The following is a 22,663-nucleotide window of genomic DNA, read 5'->3' as shown; positions in this document are numbered from 1 at the left end:
AATGACAGACAATGAAAACTTGAAAGGGTAAGGTTGTGGGAGAGTGAATAAGAAATTACTTAGTGGGTACAAGGTACATTATTCAGGTGACAGATACCCTAAAAGCCCTGACTTCATTACTAAATAATCTTGTACCCCATAAATTTATAGAAAAAAATAAGAGGAGTGATATAGTCAAGAAAATGTGCTTTCAATGCCAAGCAAGCAAAACCATGTTCTGCCTGCCTTTCAGATATGTCTATATTCAATTCAACCCAGTTACTGTTATCTATCTTAGGAACAAAAGATTTAATTTTACATGTTGGCAAACCGCTCTGCATGATTGTTCCTCTAAAGTTTCCATAAGTGAAGTTATGACAAATAAGAACCAGGCCAGGCTGGAGCAGATTAAAATGGCTTGAGCAGAACAGTATTATTAAATAGTGAACTGGTGACACCAGTATTTCCTATGGATATATATATATAGTCTTATGACAAGGACAACTTTCAATATCACCAGTAAAAGCCAGTTTACTATTAAATTTGGCAAACAAAATTAAAGAAACTGATTCTAGCTTCCAAGAGAAAGAAACACTCTCACCTCTTGTTTTTCTTTAAAGCAGACAAATGAACACATTAAATACAGGTGCTTACACTATGCCTTGCCCCCAAATCAGTAAGTATCTGTTGAAATAATTTTTTTAATTATCAAAATTTTATTCAGAGAAATGTCTCATTAAGTAAATTCTTAGAAAATGACAAGGCCTTAATAGTGTCTAGAATGGCTTAAGGGTATGTTTGCCTAATCCTATGTGATCTTCATATAGGCAAGTATATATGTAGAGCCCCCCAAAGGATGGAGTTGCTGTGCCAGTTAAAATACCCAAGTGTTCTGCCATTGGCATTCTTAGAATCAGCTCTGTCCAGGGTGATAGTGAGTAGAAACAATGTGAGACTATTAACAAGGTTTACTTAATGAGGGTTATGACACATGGCCAAGGCATATGCAGCCCTTTCCAATCTGTCACTTAGCAGTTTGTGTTAAAGAAGTTACATGATCAGAGTTTTATGCTCATATAATGGATCCAAAGTCACCCAAAATATGTAGTAAGATGTATAGACAAGTAGATGTCTGTCCATAGGCTTCCTCTTTTTATCTGCTATTAGTCAAGTGCGTCACTCGAGGTGAAGGTCTCATGTGAGAGTGATCTGACTTCAACATCTGCCACCCACTGATCACCAGGGTTGATTCAGCTGATGTCTGGCTACACCGGTGTCCCCTTTCTCCACTGTTCCACGTGTAGCCCTCCTCAAGTTGAAAACTTGGTTGAGGAGGATGACCTTCCCTGATAGGAGAGGACCATTCTTTAATAAAGATGTGCAAGTAGCTCTGTAAGCTCTCAAGGTAAAGGTGTCTCCTGCACTCAGTCTTATAGTCAGTCACTGCAAATAGCAAGAAGCCTAATTTCTGAGAGATTCTAAGTTGTGATCCATCTCACCAGTTTAGTTTGTAAGCAAGGACATCTGCATTTAAATAAACAAAGGGCCTGGCAAACTTTTAATAACAAGAAGTTCTAGATCAGCTGAAGGAGAAATATTTTAAATTCATTTTTCTGCAGCCAATTAGGCACACATACAGTAAATGTGACTTTAGAAATGAATTAAGTGACTACTGTATTTTAAGTCTGTTTACATTTAACTAAAAGGCTTAGTCTGTCCATCATAGTAGAATGGTTCCAGAATTTATTTATTTATTTATTTATTTATTTTTGAGACAGAGTCTCGCTCTGTCACCCAGGCTGGAGTGCAGTGGTGCCATCTCAGCTCACTGCAAGCTCTGCCTCCCAGGTTCATGCCATTCTCCTGCCTCAGCCTCCCGAGTAGCTGGAACTACAGGTGCCTGCCATCACGACAGGCTAATTTTTTTTTTTATTTTTTATTTTTTTTGTATTTTTAGTAGAGATGGGGTTTCACTATGTTAGCCAGGATGCTCTCAAGCTCCTGACCTCATGATCCACCTGCCTCAGCCTCCCAAAGTACTGGGATTACAGGCTTGAGCCACCGTGCCCAGCCCAGAATATTATTATCTTAATCACCAAATACTAAAGTCATAGAATCAGACTAGATCTTAGCAAGACCTGATCCACTACAATAATCAGAGCAAAATAACTCATCAGTTAGAAGCAAAGGATTAGATATATACATAGCAACATGGATAGACCTTAAAAATACAGTGCTTAATGAAAACAGGAAGAAAAATGCATTCATTTCACAAAAAACAATGCACATTTTGCAGGAAAACATACAAATGAAAAGATACACACTAAAGACATTAGAATGGTTACCTGACGGGGAGGGAGGAAGTTGAAGAGGAGAGGAATATGGGGATAAAATGGCTAAACAAACGAACAAGATAGGAACTCTGCATAGGCCAATGATGATAATGTACCATAAGCAGAGTCTGTAATTAACTCTGTACTCAAGGTCCAAACTGGTGTGTAGGGGGAGAAGAGGAGAACAGACCTTATGAAAATATAGTCTAACATGTTAATTCTCCTCCTTACTATCTTAGATTATAAATCCAGGGGCCATAGTACTATCCTTTATTTTTTCAATTCAGTGCATAATACAAATAATTTTCACAGAGGAATGCAATAAACACTTAATTATGATAACAAAGGTGCCAGTATATTATTCTTTTTGCCTACCCCAAAATGCTTTCTGTGTACATTCCATTTTAACCTTGTTCAGTTCACAGTGCAGAGAAAACTAGAATATTCTGAAGAATCAAACTTACCTTCAAAGTTTTCATTTATGACTCCACTGGTGTTTGCTTCATCTCTGCACTGATAAATGCTATTTAAGAAAAAATTTCTGAATAACTGAAGTTGGTCCTGAATTCTATGAAAAGTAGGCCTTTGGTCAGGTTCTTGAGCCCAGCATTGGGTCATTAAATTCCACCTAAATATGTGGGGAAAGATGGGAAAGTAAATAGAAATTGGATATAATTACTGATAACCCCGGTAGGGTCATTTTAGAAAGGAAAGAATCCAAGTTATTGCCAGTTTTCCTTAATTAATATAAACGAATCATAACAAAGGCTTTGGTTTCTTATTTAACAGTGGCTTTTAACACCACTACGTTTATTAGACAACATCTTTCTTTTGAAAAGGTGACATTATCTTAACAGTTATTATTCCAAATAAATAGATGGATAAGTAGATGGTGGCAAAATGTCTACTCAACACTCAACTACTCAAGGTGAAGGTCTCATGTGAAGGTGATCTGGCTTCATCCTTGCCACCCACTGATCACCAGAGTTGATTCAGCTGATGTCTGGCTATACAGGTGTCCCCTTCCTCCAGTGTTCCATATGTAACCCTCCTCAAGTTGAAAACTTGGTTGAAGAGGATGACCTTCCTTGATAGAAGAGGACCATTCTTTAATCAAGGGTGTTTAAGTAGCTCTTTAAGCTTTCAAGGTAAAGGTCTCACCTGCACTGTCAGTCTTATAGTCAATCATAATGTATCAACACATAAAGAAACTAATAGCTATAAAAATTGTTGAAAGGCAAAATTCATCACGCCTCAACTCATATAAGCAGAAAAATTGTAAGTATTTTATATTGTTTATAATTAACTAGGTCTTTCTCAGAGTCCCTACCTAGCATAAGAAAAGAAACTTCATTTAGTACAATGTTGTTTATAACTTAGTCTCACTATTTTAAACAATCTTTTTAAGTATTATTCAGTCTTTTCTGGATAATAACCCAACCTCTCTTATTTTCAGGCCATCCCCACTCCTTCTGCTTTCCTTTCTAAGGTAGTGTCAGGATATATGTTGGGTACGAGGTTTATGTGACTTGTAGAGGCATGGTGAAGAATCCTTTGAACCCCACTGTGCCCTCCAGATCTTTACTAGTCTCAGTGACTAATCCAGAATTCATTAAGGAGTAACTGATCTGACCCAGCCTAGGCATCAGCCCCTGTTGGCAATCTGTGAATTCTTTACCTATTCTTTTGACGTTCCCCCACTAAAGTGGTCCACCCTTGTCTCTCTCTAGCTGTAGGATTCTCAGATGCTATGAAGCCCTATATATGCTCTCAAGGCCCAGGGAATCCATTCTTGTTTCTGCTGCAGGCCCACAGGGAGGTACTTGGCAGAATCTCTAGCTCTCAACAAAATGTTCACCCAATATAGGAAACAAAGGAAGTTTGGAAGCATAAGCTAGACATTTCTGTCTGGACAAGTCATTCTGCCTTCTCGACAATGCTGAGTCTCCCATGTCAAAGTGAAGGTCCTCCACTCAATGATCTATTTGTAATTCTCCCGAACTAGGGGTGAGTGAGCAGTTGGTTTTGGTGGCACCCATCTCTTCTAATTGAAGCCTACAGAGGAGGTTTCCAAACCCAGATATCCAGTATCTCACCTTCCCACCTCTATCAAGTTCTCTTCTTTCTTCACTTCCTCAGGGCTTGGAAGGAATGAGGGCTCTACTCACTACCTTTTTTAATTTGACTATCCTTATATAAAATTATATGTTTTTATAGAGACAACTAAAACCTAGTACTTAAAAAGGAGCTAAAGGACTTTAGATGCTCTGTATATTCCAAACCTGGTTTTCAAGCCTACTGACTTCTTATAAACAAGTACTTGCTCTCTTTTTTTTCTGGAGCTATATGGCAGATCGGATCAGGGAGAGAGAAGTGATAAAGAAACAGATTAGGAGGTACTTAAAGTATTAGTACTACTATATGAATAAATATACTCTTATAAATTATAAGTTCTTTGCAAAGTAATAAAGAAAACAAACGCGAGTTCTAACAGACATGAAACAGTTTTGGAAAGTTGCTTACAGAAGGCCCCTCTGCAGAGGTGACATTTAAGCCAAAGAACTTCGTAAGAAAATAAGATACTAGTCATGGGAATAGGGTGTGGATGGGAGTCAGGGAACACACTACAAGTGGGGAAAGCATGTGTAAAGTCCTAAATTTGGAAAGAGCTTGGCACATTTTAGTACCTGAAAGAAAGCCAGTGTCGCCGAAGTGCAGTCATTGAGGGGAAAGGATGAGATGAGATCAGAGGAGGGAAGCGAGATCATGCAGGTCTCACAGGGCAGGCAAAGAGTTGGGTTTTACAACACTACAAGGGGAAGCTTTTCAAGATTTTTAAGCAGACATAATCTTTACATTTTTAAAGGATTACTCTAGCAGATATGTGGACAATAAATTATAAAGGGGCAGGTTGGAAGCTATTAAAGAAGACTAGATGAGAGATAATGATGGTATGGACTGAGGTAATGCCTGTGGAGCTAGAACAAGATTATAATCACTAGGTAACGATGGCCCAGAAATCATTATAGGTATTGTATTTAAAATAGCTAGTATCCATTTGGGGAATTATAATGTAATCTCCATTCCATCATAATGTGGCAAGCAAACTCCACTTCATTTATTTCGTTTCCTGACAAGCACCTCAGGTCAGAGTTGGTACTCCATATCAGAATAAATGGTATCAGGAAAAACTAATATGGGACTGTTTCAATGTATTGATCTGATGACTTTACATGTATTTCAAGGAATTTACATACCGGGTATACAGTGCCAAGCTTGGCTCTATATTTTAAAATTAGAATCATATCTGAGAAATAACCAAAAGACAACCTAATCTTTTACATATTTCTCTATAACCCGTGCCATTTAGAAATGGGGATGATACAAAGATGTCAATGAAGAATCATTAGACTTCTAAATGTGATATTATAATCAATGTCAGATCACAGAATTTAAAAAATAGAGTTTTGATGATTAATCTAAGAGTTGTCCTCAGAGTATAGAGGAAAAATGAAGAATTATAATTATCCATAGGAAGCATTTTATTTTTGAAAATAAAGTTGTGATTCAAAAATATTGCCAAGGCATAGATGGAATCTCTCAAGGTTGGTCATATTTCAATTAGGAGGTTTCTACAGTTGTCCCTCCTTATCAGTTTTGCTTTTTATGGTTTCAGTTAGTTGAGGTTAACCATGGTCCAAAAATATTAAATGGAAAATTCCAGAACTGAACAGTTCATAAGTTTTAAATTGCATGCCATTCTGAGTAGTGTAATGAAACATGAAACTGAGACATGAAACTATCCCTTTGTCCAGCATATCTATGCTGTATATGTTACCTACCCATTAGTTGACTAAGCTGTCAGATCAAGAAAACATAGTGTATATAAGGTTGGGTACTGATATGATTTGGCTCTGTGTCCCCACCCAAATCTCATGAAGAATTGTATCACCAGTGTTGGAGGAGGGGCCTGGTGGGAGATGATTGAATCATGGGGGCAGATTTCCACCTTGCTGCTTTGGTGATAGAGTTCTTATGAGATCTGGTTGTTTAAAAGTGTGTAGCACCTCCTTCTTTCTTACTTTTGCTCCCTCTCTTCCTCCTGTTCTGGCCATGGAAAGACTATGCCTGCTTCCCCTTCACCCTCTGCTATGATTGTAAGCTTCCTGAGTCCTCCCGAGCCGTGCTTCCTGCAGAGCCTGTGGAACCATGAGCCAATTAAACCTCTTATAAATTACCCAGTTCTCTTTATAAATTACCTAGTTTCTTTGTAAATTACCAGTTCCTGATAGTAGTGTGAGAATGAACTAATACAGGTATTATTCTTGGTTTCAGGTATCCACTGGGGGCCTTGGAACATATCCCCCACAAAAAAAAAAGGCCATTGCCATACTTATTTATAACCTGATTTATTATGCAAAAAATCAAGATACTTAGTGAGATTATTTAGAAGGAGAGAAAGAAAAGGAAGAAGGAAGAGGAGGCCAGGGAAGAGGAAGGCAGGGGGAAAAAGAAACCATCCTTACAGCTGCCACTTAGCCACTTGTACATCACCCACTCATTCTACCTCCAAAAGTTCAGCCTCTTGTTTAATCTGTGAAATCCACTTAAGCAGAAATTCCTCTTTTTTTCATTTATGGAGGTTTTAATTTACATTTAATCCAATCATTACTCTGTACTTAATTTTCTGATGACAAACACATTTGGCCTGTTAATATATAAAACCTTCCTGTTCCACCATGCAGGGACAAATGAGGACTAAGAAAAGAGGAGCTATGTAAAGCAATAGTCATCTAAAAGTAAAGAATAAAACTTGTGTTCTCAAACAGCAATGAATTGGCAATGGAATGAAATGAAGAGGCTTTTAATAATCCTAAATGTATTTCTTATATCTTGTAAGTAATTTAACAATGAAAACTACAGCCTTGGCATAGAGGATCTTCCCTTACAAATATGTCCTTGTCACCATTCTATATCATGCAGTGTATACTTGCACCAAGTTATAGCTACAAATATTCAAACATATTACTCTAAACAAATTTGCAGGTCCTTCAAGTTTGTTAAAATTTACCTGGGCTGGTTGTTTTGGCTCCAGAAAAATACTCATTATACTTGAAGTATCTCATTTGGCTAAGTAGAGGTTCCAATTCCTCCACTCACCATGCAAACCCTTTACAACTCTTTTCCTCAAGTTTGTTTTTTGTTTGTTTGTTTTTGTTTTTGTTTTTTTTTAAATAGCACAGGACTCATTAGCTATATCCAGTGTTAGCCTCTATGAATATTAAAGACTTCAAATTCACAAAGCAGTTGAAGTTCAATACATGAAAACGTCATAGTATTTTTCAGTATTAAAAGGAAAAGTTTCTACAGTTATTTAAACAAAGTACATAAAATATAGACTTCAAAATTTTCCTTACTCATTATACCTAATCCTGGAGAGATCCAATTAGTATCCAGATGTACACAGTTTTTAAGATGTAAAAATAACATGGTGAACCCCTGTGTTCTCCCATGGTTGCCTCCTACACCTGAGGGACTCTCCAGTAATTCCAGTTGCTACTGTGATGTATCTATTATAAAACCCCAAAAAAGCTCACTTGAAGTAGATTGCCCTTTGATCCCATTTCTTCTCAGGAGTTGTGTGGTTGTTGTGCAAACTAAAAACTGAAGAGAATCCTGATGGCTGGGCTTTCTATCATACATCCCAGGATAGGAAGAGAAGGGTAGGAATGCTCTGAACCTGGCATTCCATTAATAGCTGAGTACAGCACAGCTATCTATGGGCTCCCCTGACCTAGAGTGCATCCAGGTGCTGAGTATTTAAGCAGTAAATGGAAGGTGTAGCAGGGCTCAGTGCAGACTTTCAACCCCCTAAGCTGGGCCTGTGATCTCAGAAAACTGTCTCAAATAAATATCAGTTCCCTCTGTACTCTAAGGAGAGTAGTTAATCTTTATCATGACAACTTAAGGCCATGGCCAGATTGAATGGTATTGCTGAGATCTCCATTTCCTAGCCCAGCTTGTTTTCCTGGTTGGCAATAGATCTTTAACCCTTCCCAGGGCTTGTTAGAGTCCTGCAGCACTTGGAGGTCTTGATGCAGGGCTTATTTGTATTAATGATGTTCAAATGAACTTCAAAACCAGAAAATGAAAATTTAAAATTTTCATTTCAAATGAACTATATTTTTATTAAAACAATGGCAATTCAATCAATAAATTATTCAAGATAATACATTTTCCCACTCATAATCAGGAATACTTTTGTAGCGCTCCTCCTTCCTCCTTCTAGTTGCATTTTTTATACCTTTAGCTAAAGTTCAACTTGTCTACATTTTTCTGCTCCACAATACAGCAATTTGTTATTAACTTCCCTGCCCCGAACAAAATAATCAAACACATCAGTCAAAACTGATAGTTTGGTGATCAATTTCTAAGCTGCCTATCCAAAAATATTGCATGATTGTGATGAGGCATGTTAACCCTTGGGGAGAGAGTGGAATAAGTGATTAGTTTGTAAATATTTACTTAAAATTTATTTTGTATTTAGGTATCCCGGGCTTTTTTCTTAAGCCCTACATGCAAGGTTTTCAAATTTTGTATCATTTCTTATCCTTAATTTATATAATTTTCACCACTTCTCCCCAAAATGATTATGAATCATTTTTTATGCACTATTATCTAATTTGGTCAGATGTGTGTGTATCTGATCTCCCTATAAATATCCCAGAGATTATTAAGCTAAATCAGAAGCAAGTAGTGATTCCAATCTTCTTCAAGCTGGAAGATTTAAATAATACAAAAATATGCACCAGTAGAACATCTAACCAAGGTGCCCAGCTCTTAATCATCTTTTGGCTCAAGTCTGCATAATCCTCTAAATAACACAGCATAGTCAAGGCAGTACAACCATGGTGTGCATCCGCATACTGCTAATTCCTTTTGCACTTGCCTGTACCACACAGTTTAGCACTTTATTACATGTTGGCTTGGCATCCAGCTGCTCCGTGTGGGTGTCTTTTCATTCAAAACACATTCTGAGATGCTGAAGAGCTGTGTCCCTGGTTTAAACACCTCTGTCATCCATACAATCCTTGGCATGTTATGGTGCACATAGAGAGTTCATACTTACTTGCTCTTTTAGAAACTTCTTGGGTAAGACAATTCTTGGAAAAAGTTGTCAAGACTTAAATTTCTGCTGAGACTTTCCACAAGGAGGCAGATTAATACTCAGAATAAAAGCTTTTTTCCTTATAATTTGACTAAAAGTCGCTCACTCTTCTGAGAAATCATTATTAGAATTCAGTAATGGCCAGGATTCGCTAAAGTTACAATACTTAGTCATTTTTTTGTTATGTTCATAAACAGATCACAACTTGTATAATTTTTAGTAGTACTATTTCTTATTAGTCAATGTCAGCTACATCAACAAAGGCAATCCAACTTTTTAACAATATATTCCTATTTAGTATAATCTTTTAATATGTAGATTAAGATACTAGACAGATCATATCTCCCAAAATAAAAGGCATACATGTGTGTATACTGTCTCTCTCTCTCACACACACACACAGAGTGCTTTTGTTAGAATTCACTTACCCAGAAGTATTTTACTCTCCAAAATTTTGTTTCTCAGTGAAATATCATTTGTATATAGAAATAAAAAGAAACCATAATGTATTCACAAATTGACACCATGAATTGATAATTGATATTTTATGTGGGATATACAATGTTTAAGTTCCAGTTTTTATTTTAACAATTTAACAAACTGTATCAAGAGGCCTAAGATTGATTAACCACATGTTTTTGTTTGGGGGTTGCTTATGTTAACATAATTAACTTACAGATCATCGGGACAATTTCTTGGTGGCTCCAGTCTCCCTCCTGTTTGCACATAGTTTAAAACATCAAGATTGGAATGAGCTGGATAAGGCTGATGACCAAGAGTTAAAATCTCCCAAATGAGAATTCCAAAAGACCTAAGAATAGTAGAGGGTTTGCTTTAATTATACTTATTACAAACACCAGGTTTACAGTAGTTTCTCCAACAACATTTTTCCTGGGGCTAGCAGGGTCTACTTTGTCAGGGTATTATTGGCCTCATAAAAGACAAATGGGAGATATAAAAGCAGGCTGACAAGAAAAACTAGAACAAGACACTGCGTATGAGCAAATACTTCAAAGGTGATAGGAAGGCTTGGAGGAGGCACACATGTGCACACACAGACAGAGACACAGACTCATATGCGTACTCACATGCATGCACATCCATGCACATATACACATATGCACACACAGAAACAGACACACATGCACATGCATGCACACACAGAAACACGTGCACACACACATGCATGCACACATACATACACGTATACACACACTCATACTCTGTTTCTCTCCCTGACTGAAACCCCATTGTAGGCCTCCATTATCTAAGAATTTCAGAGCATTGACATGCAGACACACCTAAGGGTGAGCACAAAAACACTTCAGCATTTTCCTCCCAAGTTTGCAGGGGATAAAGTGCCAGTAAACATTGAGAGGGAAGGCATGAATAAAAATTGGCAGCACTGAGAAATTTCATCTCATTCGTAATTTTGCCTAGGGCCAGCCCAACTAAAAAGTCATTGAACAAACCTTTACATTTTGAGCTGGTCTCTGGTCTTCTGTTTTCTCACATTAAAAAAGCAAGATTAGATGTCCTTTTAAAATCCCCTCTAATGTTTGATGATTCTGTCAGCATTACTCTGTGTCCTGTTAAACTTACCATACATCAGATTGCGTAGTGAAGATTCCATCCATCAAACTTTCTGGAGCCATCCACCGAACAGGGAGCAGGCCTTCCCCTCTCTTTCTGTAGTAATCATTTTTATAGATGTCTCTGGCGAGTCCAAAGTCCCCAATCTTCACTATCCGTGGACTGGTATAGTCTTTCACGGAAACAAGGCAATTTCGAGCTGCCAGATCCCTATGGCAGAAGTTATATTTAATAATAATAACAACAATAAAGTTCCAGAAATCAAACAAGTAACCCTAGTAGGTCTGTAAAGAAGAGAAACTTTTTTTTTTTTTTACTTTAAGTTCTGGAATACATGTGCTGAACGTGAAGTTTATTACATAGGTATACATGTGCCATGGTGGTTGCTGCACCTATCAACCCGTCATCTAGATTTTAAGTCCTGCTTGCATTAGGTATTTCTCCTAATGCTCTCCCTTCCCTTGCCCCCGACCCCGGACAGGCCCTGGTGTGTGTGATGTTCTCCTTCCTGTGTCCATGTGTTCTCATTGTTCAACTCCCACTTACGAGTGAGAACCTGCTTTGGTTTTCTGTTCCTGTGTTACTTTGCTGAGGATAATGGTTTCCAGCTTCATCCATGCTCCTGCAAAGGACACGAACTTATTCTTTTTTTATGGCTGCATAGTATTCCATGGTGTATATGTGCCACATTTTCCTTACCCAGTCTATCATTGATGGGCATTTGGGTTGGTTCCAAGTCTTTTCTATTGAAAATAGTGCTGCAATAGACATATGTGTGCATGTGTCTTTACAGTAGGATGATTTATAAGAGAGACTTTTAATAGAAATTATTCCTAGTTTGAAGGAATTAAAATGTTTAATTATCTTGTGTGCTGTACCTACACTTCAGGTGATTATTGTGCCAATATCCATAATAACCCTGTATCCAGAAAAGAAATGTACCTGTGAATGAAATGCATCTGTTCCAAGTAGACACAGCCTTTAGAAATATCTACACACAGGTCTACGAGGTCAGCCAAGGTGAGTAAAGGACCATAAAACTGTAAGAAATGAAGGAAAAATTACAGGTAGTTTTCTAGTTTGCATGAAATATATACATACATGTGTGAATATAAGTGGATACATGTATATGCATATACATGTATGTTTGTGATGTTTTAAAGGGATTTTTAGTTATGATTATAAGAATTCAAACAGAGGAAAACATAGATGTTTTCTATGCAAATATACGTTAAAAAAATGACAGCTATGTTTAGTAAGTAGAGGCAATATGGAATCTTTATTGGAAAGACCTCCGCGTGTCAGGCCAGATCGAGATGTGAATCCTAGTTCTGCTATTTACTAGTTGTGTGAACTTGCTTAAGTTACTTAACTCCCTTAGCAAATTTCTCACGTGTAAAATGGGCAATAATACTGACCTTGCAAAATTCAAGTAAGTTACATAATATGGCTGGTCAATAACAGGCACTTAATAAACATTTGTTGCTCTCATAAGTAGTCAAAATGATGACTTATTTAGTGCTAGCTGGTTTAATTATTGACCCAATGACACTCTGTCTTGCCAGTCATGACAATGGGCTTGTTTCCTGTATGAACCCCATATAAATTGTTAGCAATACCCTATTTCAAAGTTTCAAATTACTCCTCTCATCTAAGAGAGCGAGCACAAATATACACTTGAGCCTGTACTGGTTGCAATGATTTCTACATGGAAAAAAGCCAGTTGAAGTGTTTATTAGTACCATATTGGGAAAATTCAAAGATCCTGCCCTGAAGCTATATTATACTGTCTGTCCCTTTCCAGTGCTCTGCAATTACCCTGGTTCAAGCCTTTGTCATCCCTAATCTAATGCATTCAAAAATTTCCCATGTCTCCAGCCTCCTATGCTTTCATTAGCTTGCTTTGTTGTGACCCCCTTCCTGTAGAGTCTATTATGAATTCCTGAGCACCCCCAGGCTGCACAAGCCTCTCTACAAGTCTATTAATTTCCTACTGTTTCTCCTCTCTCAATCTGTGCTTCAGTTACACTGGTCCACTTGCAGTTCTTTATTCCTACTCTGCATTTCTCAGCCTCTCTTCTTTATTCCTGCTATGATTTTTTTCCCCTGGAATGTCCTCCTGTTTCTTGATTTCCATCCACAGCCTTAGCTGAGTATCTCAAATGATTCCCAACCTCCAAGTCCCTCAATTCCTTAAAAACAAATGCTCTTAAGTGCTGTTCTCCCTACCTCCTCTGACACATTTTATCTCTTGCCCCCAAACTAGGAATATTCTATGTTCTGGGGCTCACTATTGCTGTGGTTCTTCACAGCCACACCTAGGGCTAATAACTAGGCTCTGACCTTACTCCCAAATCAATCTTTCTCCAACCTAATTCAGGTCCACTGTCTCATGGCCCATATCTGAGTCCTTGCTGGGTGTCTTGAATGGTTCACTGGTTCCTGTGAACGGAACCCTGCTCTGCTCTCGGCAAAACCTACTCTACCTGTGAAGTCTTTCTCTAGGCCTAGGATCCTACTCCCTAATTTCAGCCTGGTGGCTAGTGCCCTGTTCCCTGCTGACAGATTTTCATAATGCTTGTGCCTGCTTGGATCTCTGACTACTCTCTCCTTCTGATATACCATGTATCAACCTGTCGGGATACCGCATCACCCCATGTTGGGTTTCCTTGACTCTAGATGCCACCCTGGACTGCCACCTGTCATCTCTTGTTAAAACCTTCAGACATATTAAACTTTGATCTCAGTCTATCCCCAGTCAAAGCCTTTCGTAACTCAGTGGCAAAGCACAGTTCAGCTACTGTTCTACCTCCTGCTTTGGTTGTGTCTGAATCAGTAGACCTCTTCCATGAAGCCCTCTCAGCTTTCCTCAGTTAGGAATCGCTCCTTCCTCTGGGCTTCTACAGTATATTCTCCACTGCACTCTAATGAGTCCACCCACTTCCTACTTTAAGTGGATTATTTAGGTATCTGTAGACTTTCATCTGTAGACTTACAACTCTACCATGTAACAAGTTCCTTGAGTGCAAGAACCACATCCTTCACCGTTGTATAAACACCCAGCAAAAATTTGGTGAATTGAATTTTATCTGGAAGGCAGCACGTTTACTACATATTCATATTACTTTGACAGTTTTTGTTTGTTTGTTTCACTTTTTTCTATGTTAATACAATCTTTTTAACAAAAGTTAAGGCCAGGTGTGTTATCTCACACCTGTAATCCCAGGACTTTGAGAGGCCAAGGCAGGCAGATTACTTGAGGTCAGGAGTTTGAGACCAGCCTGGCCAACATGGTGAAACCTTGTCTCTACTACAAAAAATATACAAAAATTAGCTGGGCATGGTAACGTGTGTCTGTAGTCCCAGCTACTCAGGAGGCTAAGGTAGGAGAATTACTTGAACCTGGGCGGCAGAGGTTGCAGTGAGCCGAGATCACGCCATTGTACTTCAACCTGGGCCACAGAGCAAGACTCTGCCAAAAAAAAAAAAAAAAAGTTAAAAGGAACCTTAGGAAGTTTTTGATTCAAAATTTCATTTTGTAGATAAAGAAGTTAGTCCTCAAAGCAAAGGACTAGACTAAGCTTTCTGGGCCTAGTTGCAGTCAATTCTTAGGCATCCAACCCAACAAAACAGTCCTTTGAATGCAGGGAGAGAGAGAGAAAGGCTTCTGCTGGTTCTTCTGCTATGGTGCCTCTGAGCACTCCACGTGGGGAGACGCTGGCCTCAAAAGAACTCAGCATGAGAGGGAGCAGCATTTGTGATGGTTCCCATAGGCCTCAGGCCTTCATTCTGCCTTCAGCACCTAACATGTCTCTATGGTTGCAGCGAAGGAGACAAAGCCCTGCAAGCTGTTTTTGGCAGCCACCAGGAAAGGCTGCGGAACAACTGAAGGGCATGTGAGAACCAATCTTTATAAGCATTAGGATCCTGGGTGAATCAAAATGATTTGGAAAAAGTAGATCCACGTTTTTTTCAGTCCATCCTTTTTCATCCTCTCTTCACTTTTCATACACTCAGCACCACCACAAAACAAGACAATCTACAAATAAAATGTATTGTTTAAGATGAGGGATTGAATGTGTGCATTTTTAGTTCCACTCTCTCCCCAAACCTTACTGACATGGCAGTAGAGTGAACATTTTCATAATTTCACAAGGGCAAAGCAACTGTCATGAGAACTGACATGGCAGACAAAGCATTCTGGAAGAGGGAAAGCAGATGGAGGAGTGGTCATTTAGCAGAGCCAAGAGGATGAAAGCTGACTGCCTACAGAAAGCAAAGGCAAGAATTAAGCTGTTTTTCATCATGGAAGGTCATAAAGTCTCCAGAATGGGAGGTAGCAGGTGTCCCTGAATACAGGGACAAGGAGAAGGACTGAAAGCAAAAAGAACGTTTCAGTTATTTAAGGCCCAACTAAATCATAGATTCTTCTACCACAGATGAAGGCTTCTGTCTATAGAAAACAAACAAATCAAAACAACAGAAACCTGAACCAGAACAACTCCAAGTTCGGAGACACTACCAGTCACACTGAGGCGCTGTACTGAAATGGAGAGAATTAAAATTAAATAAGAGTCCACATACTGAGCCTTGAGACCTCCAGCCCCCTCTAAATGCTCTGAGTTGATGCATCAGGCATTGACTGTCCAGAGGAGAAACGAGCAATTTCCTCCCTGGTTAAACTGGCATATGTCAGGGAAGAGATTCAGTTACTGACATTGGAGGATCCCCAGTGGAAGAGCAGGGTCCCACCTAACACCAAAAGGAAGCTTCCTTGGACACATAGGTTCCCATCGTTTTGTTAGGCCTCATGATTAAATATGAAACCAGCCAAGAATACTAGACATTTGAGAAAGATTCTCACATTGAATCAGATTCCAAAACAAAGAGGAACAAGGAAGCCAAGGCAATGCAGGAAGCAAATGAACAAAGTATAATGAATACCCTAAAAAAGATGAGTAAAATTTTGCATCTATGAAGAAAACCAGAATATCATTGTAAAAAGCAGTCAAAACACAAGAATAAGTATGTGAAAAATTAAAATAGGTTAACAAAAAAATTTTAATCCTACAAAAAGATTAGGGGACAAAGTTGAGGAAGTCTATCACAATGGAAAGCAAAATGACAAAAGCTAGAAAATAGGAGACAGCAGCTAATAGAATGAGAAGATGAAACAAAGCAGTCCATTGTAACAGGATTTTTAGAACAAAGAAATAGAGGGAATAAGGAATTCTCTTCATTATCAAAGAGACAATGAAAAAAATTCCTGACACTGAAGGGAATGATTAGCGAAGCCAGTGTTACTCTGCTGTGGGTAAAGAGTACCACAGGTAAAATTCTCCTCAAATTTTTGAAGCGGAGGAGGCAAAAGCAGACCACTGATAATAAGTTCAGGAATCAGAGTGGCATAAGAATTCTTCCTGGCAATTGTAGAAGTGAGGAAAGAAAGACGTAGTGGCTTTATCTGTTAGATAAAGAGTTTTCAACCTAAAAGTCCAACCAAATTATCAATCAAGTATAAGGGAAGAATAAAGGGCATTTTCTCAAAAATTAAAAAAAAAAAAGCAGATTTTTGCTGCACATGCATACTTTCTCATACTTTCTCTTTTCTAAAACAAACAAAAAGTCATGAGATACAAGGAAAAAGCCCCACATGGACAAGAGTTGAGGAAGATTCCCAGGTCTAATATGAAGGAAACCCCTACAACAGCAGCTGTGTAGCTAGCCTAGAGCACAAGCATCTACACGGCTTCCAGGAAGGAAGTGTCCAAGAAAAAATTAAGTACCAGATTATCTGATACTGTTAAACATATTGAGAAAAGTGTTACCATTCAGTTGGGGAGTTTACGTATATAAAAACTAAAATGAAAACAAGAGATATTTATTAAACTAGCCTCAGGAAAAATACTTACAATAATAACATTTGGATAATTCAGCTCCAAAAATAATAATAATAACTAAATAGTTCTAATAATGCAAAACCAGAAGGATGATTTATCTGCAAATTGTGATAACTGTCAGAGGATGAGGCAAGCAAAGTTTTCCTGTGTGTAGCGTGGTGGGGGATGGACAGGTATATTATGAAGAAGTCTAAGAGAGTTAAATCCTCCTCTTCCATACTGGGCAGTCAATTTACCCCAAATTGAAAAATCAACATGTGTCCGTATGAGCAGACTATTTAGGAACTTGGCGGTAAATACCAGAAGATATGTGCAGGCCTGAGAGGTAGGAATGAGGCAGTGCACAGGGCTCCTGTTTTTCACTATATGCTTTGTCACACATTTTAATTTTTTAGCCATATGATGTTTATTTTGATATAAAAAAAGTTTTTAATCCACCAGATTTAAACTTTGGTGACTTGTCTTATCTCACGTGTTCTCATCTAAGGTATAAAGTAGTTTCCTGCAGGTAGTCACCCCCAGTCCTGTCTGCCATTCCACAGTATTTCCAGGGTTCATAATGTGCTATGCCCTGCTCCAGGCACTGGGGATACAAGAGAAGAATGACTGCAGCTGTGTTTTGCAGGCAGAGCTTGTTAGCATGTATGTAGGGAAAGAGAAAGCAAGGAACTAGATGGGTGGAGTAGGAGAGGATGTACGAAATCAAGAGCTCTGTTTGGGGCAAAATATGTTTGAGATGCCTACTAAAATCCAAATAGATATGTCAACTAGAGAAGGACATACAAGTCTGGTACTCAGTAAAGACATTAAGACTGGAAATACAGTTTGGGACAGACAGGCATATAGATTAAGTACAGAGATATGCCTTTCCAACTCCACACGATCCCTGCGCTCCAGAAAAACATGATTCTGGCAATGAGGGTCATGTTCTCCCATTAAATACTAAAAACAGGCTCGGGTTCACATGACCAGAAAATGCCAGAATGTTAGCCCACGGTTCTGATTGTCAAAATCTAACATGAAGTAAATAGCATAATTCTTTCCATATAAGTCTTCTAAGGTTTTACCACTGCAGCCTATTAAATCTAAAGAAAATTAATGGGGAATTATAGGGCATTTGCATTATGAAACCAATATTACAGATCCCAACTGCCTACCGTTGCCATCCGGGCTTTACGCAAATAAGTAAGAAGGTCTCCTCCTTCCATCAGTTCCAGGATAATATACTGGGGTTCATTCAGCAGACAAACTCCAAGCTGTTTCAGAATGTTGGGATGATTAAATTTGCTGAAAGGTGGAAAGACACAGGCTGGATGACATGACAGAGGCAGGAGTCCTAGCCAAGGGTCTTTATGGAGTATAGCAATTCTTTATCAATAGTTTCCTTCAAAACCCCTGACTTAGTGTCTCTAATGCTTCCTTTTCCAACTACTGGTCTTTGTGCTTACCTTAAGGAGGTAATATGGCAACCCCTAGTGGCCATGAGTATGGATAACATAGGTTGGTTTTTAGAAGGAATAACATTTGTATTAAGCATATTTTGGAAAAGAAAGTAATTTTGACTAGTAGCCTCCTTGAAAAGATATTTTAAAACACTGTGTTTTGGGTCATTACAGGTATGAAATATATACTCTCCCTTTCAGGAAAACAACCCAGAAATGCAGGTTTGGCTACACAGTTTTCTCAAGACATCAAACCAAGCAAGTCCCAACCTAATAATTGGAACCCACAGCTTGAGACTCAATCAACCATTGCCTCAAGTTTTCCCATTAGGATGTGCTTGGGCAGTTTTTATGACCACAGACTCAAACTTGGAAACAAGTTTATGAAGACAAAGATATTTTCACTGACATTACAGCATTTGAGAGAACGCTCTCTTACTGGGTATACTTGACCATTATCCCATATTTAGATGAATACAAGTGTGTCAAAAGTCAAATAGCTTCAGAATTCACTTGCAAAACATGCTCCTTACTGAATATAAAAGAAAGGAGAACCTTTTGCCTGAGGAGTGCCTGTGCCCAGGCTCTGAAGATTGGCTTCTATAGACTACTTGCTCTGCAGATGTGGTTTCATTGAAACGTTTCAACCATGTTGTTTTAGGCATGATCTGTTACGTCAGGTCATTTTGGATGTTAAAAACAAGTCAAGCAGACTTAAAACTTCTTACCCATACCAAGAGAAAATTATTTCAGAGCTACCTCATCAGATGTGCCTCCTTCAGGAATTCAATCTTCTCCTGGTCGGTGGAACCCTTCTTCAAAGTCTGTACAACATAAAAACAAGTCAGGAATCAGTATAGCAGACATTTCTGTGAGCTCAGCGGGTTAATGGAGATTGTTGTTTGTTTTGTAATATCTACCCTGAAAGCTAGAAACAGATCATAGATAAGGCATGTGCATGTATTCTATAAACCCTTCAAATGTTACCTCCTGTTATTGCTAGTAGAATATGCAAAATAAAAGGTCTAGTAATGTTTATACAATGTTCCTCCAAAAGGTAGAATTTTAAGAGACCAAGTTTTGTTATTTAGGCTAATTTCTTAATTTTCAAAATTTTCCTCTTAATATGTTTTCTTTATCTCCTTGCTTTCAATCTATTTCTTGAAGGCAAAGTTCCCAGTCCCAAGCAATTGATCAAAGCTAATCATGAAAATTGTGTTCTGAAATTCTCCAGCCTCCCTTGGAAATTGGGGTGGTCACATAACTCGGTGATGGTCAATGGTATATAAGAGAAAAACTGCTAAGGCGGGGAGGGAACTTTGAAGAAGACGTTTGCCTTCCTGAACATGTACATCTGGCACCATCTTTCCTCCTTTCCCTGGTCCGAATGAAGATGTGATGCTTGCTTCTTTGTCAGCCATCTTGGAACAATGAGGCAGCAAGCATGAACAACAGCCAAGAAAATTTCAGAGATACTGGCTCTGACCTGACACACTATCCTGAAGCCAACAGTTATCTTGTTACATGAGAGAAATAAACATTTGTTTAAAACAGTCAAGGTGGGAGTAAGTTAAAGAACTTTTAAATGACATCATTTGGAAGCAGAGAGAATTTTGCCAACTTTTCTAGTTGTAGAGCTAACTCTCAAAGCAATAAATCTCTGATAAGCAGAGATCAGGATATTGCCCAAATACATAAAAGATTCATCCTCCCTTTATCAAAAGAAAGTTTTACAAAAATATGAGTATATCCAGTGCTTCCTTAAAAATATATTAAATATACCATGATAAATAATCATGTAGTCAGAGACTGACAAACTATAGCCTGTGGGCCAAATCCAGCCTGTCACCTCTTTTTGTATAGCCTATGATCTGAAAATGACTTTTCCATTTTTAAATGGTTGAAAAAGTCTAAAGAATACTACTATTTCATGACATATGAAAATAATATAAAATTCAAATTTCAGTGTTCATAAATAAAGTTTTATTGGTACACAGCCACACTCACTTATTTACATATTGTCTATGACAATACAACGGCAGAGTCTGTATGGCCAGCAAGCCTAAAATATTTACTATCTGCCCAGTTAAGAAAAGGTTTGCTGACCCTTGGTCTAGTACCTTAAGAATGTGTTTTACAACTCCAGTTCTCTCATGACATGTTTGAAGAAAAATTATTGTCTGATAGATCTTAGCTAATTAATAGCCTTAGAGGTAATGCAAATCCTGGAGATTGTTGATTACAAACAGTGTTCCTATGTAGGAAATGTTTTTTAAAATTGTGATTTCTATAGCTATGGATACGCTTCGACATTCAACCTGTCCTCTTTTCAACAAAGAGCACTCAACTTTTATTATAATTATATCCACGTCAGTCCTTGTAGATATGGTGATATAATGTGTCAAGGAGTTCGAAGATTCACATTACCTTCACTGCTACTTTGATTTCTCCACTTCCAGCTCCTAAGATGTCCACTGCTGTTCCTTCATACACTTCTCCAAAGGCTCCACTTCCCAGCAAGAGCCGCAGAGTCAGTTTTTCCCGAGGGAAGGCAGGAAGATTTTCAATCTCCTCTTGGGTTGGAAGAGTACTGTAAAATAGCAACATTTTTGTCTCCCCGCCCTCCACATATATAGGGTGTACAAGTTTGTGTTGGTATTGGTATTTGTGTTTGAGAAAGAAAGAAATATCTCATGGCTTTGCAGCATTGTGTGTTTTATGTGACATGGTGATGTGGAACTTTGTGTTCCTAATTACTTTACTATTCTACCACCTTTTACCCAGACAGAGCATGATGGTCCACTTCCAGGCAACTTAATTTTGATAAAAACGTATATGTGTATGTATTGCCTCAAGACTTTTATTGTAACTTGTTGTGTCAAAGTTAGTAGGTATTAACTTCTTCAGATGGCCAATTTGTGTAAAAAGCTACTGCAAATTAGTAATAAATGCATCTGGGTTTATCAGCTTTTCCTTTAGCTATTTCATACATGTGACATCTTATGTAAAACAAAATTTACTACGACCAAAAGGATCAACCCCATCACCATAAGGTTAACTTTTAGAAAGCCAAGTTTCTCACTTGGAATACTACAAGGGGGGAAAATGCTGCTATGTTGAAAATGCTTTCCATTTATAATAGGGAATCTTGAGTAGCAGATATGCGCAGTATTTGCTCAAAGGAAAGTCACCTCTAAACAGCTGATTTAGATCCCCTTTGTGTCTACTTCAAATCCTTTGCTTTTACACCTTGCATTATAAATTTCTGAAAGCAAGGCCTATGATCATTTAATTCCTTTTTGCATATATCCTAATATCATGAAGCTTTGCATAAGACACTTGAATATTTTCCTTAATTATGATGACAACAAAAGTTCAAAACTCATCTGTTTTAAGAAGGTTTTGTGGGCAATCATCATACAACTTCTGAAATGGAGTAAGATACTTAAAGCTGACCACATACACAAGGCTCTCAAAACTCTCCTCTCAAACACTGCCTCCAGGTCAACCAACCACGTTACCATCTATTCTCTTCAATGTAATATTTTTCTCTTTCTTTCATTTGTTTTTGAGCTACATGATAAAACACTGGAAAATAGTGTATTTTTGTGTATTTTTCTTATAACCGCATAATTTGCCATCCACATTTGAGAGTGGAAGAGGAAGTTTTCAATAATTCTGCCAGAAAAATGGGTATAAACCATTACTGTCCTGGGCAATGCAGAATTCATAGGTACTCTCACTGCTGTTGCCCACCCTTTGCCTAGGTGCTCCATAATGATGGCCCACGCTACGTACTGTATTGCATAGCAGGCATTAGCCAGGCCTACTCCGGCTGCCAGACCTCGCAGCTCAGCCAACTCTTTGTCTTCGTTTATAAGCACTGTCAGCCCCTCCTTGGCACTTTTTTGATTCTTTAGTCTTCTATGCCAGACTATAAAGGAAAAAAATGACATAATTTACAAAATAAAATATTGCTTCTTTTTCCCTTTAGGAAACGCTAACAATGCATTTTAAGTGTTTTTATGTAAGAACACTATCAGTAGAATAGTTATAGAAGTTTGCATAATTTGATTTTAAAATAGCTTTTAAAAAACTAATTAAATCCAGGTAAAGAGTCATATAAAAGTACACAAATCATACTACACCAGTTTTAATCTCACTTCTTAAAATTTAATGTATTTCTTACTGTTGTTATAAACAAATTAAAGTATCTTAATATTAAAACTTATTTGTCAAAATCACCCA

General features: G+C 38.1%; 1 protein-coding gene across 5 annotated transcripts in view; it reads right to left on the bottom strand.

Moving 5' to 3' along the window:
- Window positions 1-22,663, bottom strand: part of ROS1 (ROS proto-oncogene 1, receptor tyrosine kinase) — a 142,519-nt gene that overhangs the window by 11,523 nt on the left and 108,333 nt on the right. For 4 of the 5 annotated variants that reach the window (XM_017958385.3, XM_009206215.4, XM_009206213.3 and 1 more), the window contains 8 exons: window positions 22,214-22,349; window positions 20,843-21,005; window positions 19,175-19,239; window positions 18,131-18,260; window positions 12,016-12,113; window positions 11,083-11,283; window positions 10,157-10,291; window positions 2,777-2,940 (listed from right to left, as the gene is read on the bottom strand). In XM_017958385.3, the coding sequence (XP_017813874.2) occupies window positions 2,777-2,940; window positions 10,157-10,291; window positions 11,083-11,283; window positions 12,016-12,113; window positions 18,131-18,260; window positions 19,175-19,239; window positions 20,843-21,005; window positions 22,214-22,349 (1,092 nt within the window). The remainder of the gene's footprint in view (window positions 1-2,776; window positions 2,941-10,156; window positions 10,292-11,082; window positions 11,284-12,015; window positions 12,114-18,130; window positions 18,261-19,174; window positions 19,240-20,842; window positions 21,006-22,213; window positions 22,350-22,663) is intronic. The other variant, XM_009206217.4, reaches the window with a different exon arrangement.

This window comes from Papio anubis, chromosome 6 (assembly GCF_008728515.1).
Source record: "Papio anubis isolate 15944 chromosome 6, Panubis1.0, whole genome shotgun sequence".
NCBI classification, from domain to species: Eukaryota; Metazoa; Chordata; class Mammalia; order Primates; family Cercopithecidae; genus Papio; species Papio anubis.
This window is presented reverse-complemented; position numbering and strand designations above follow the sequence as displayed.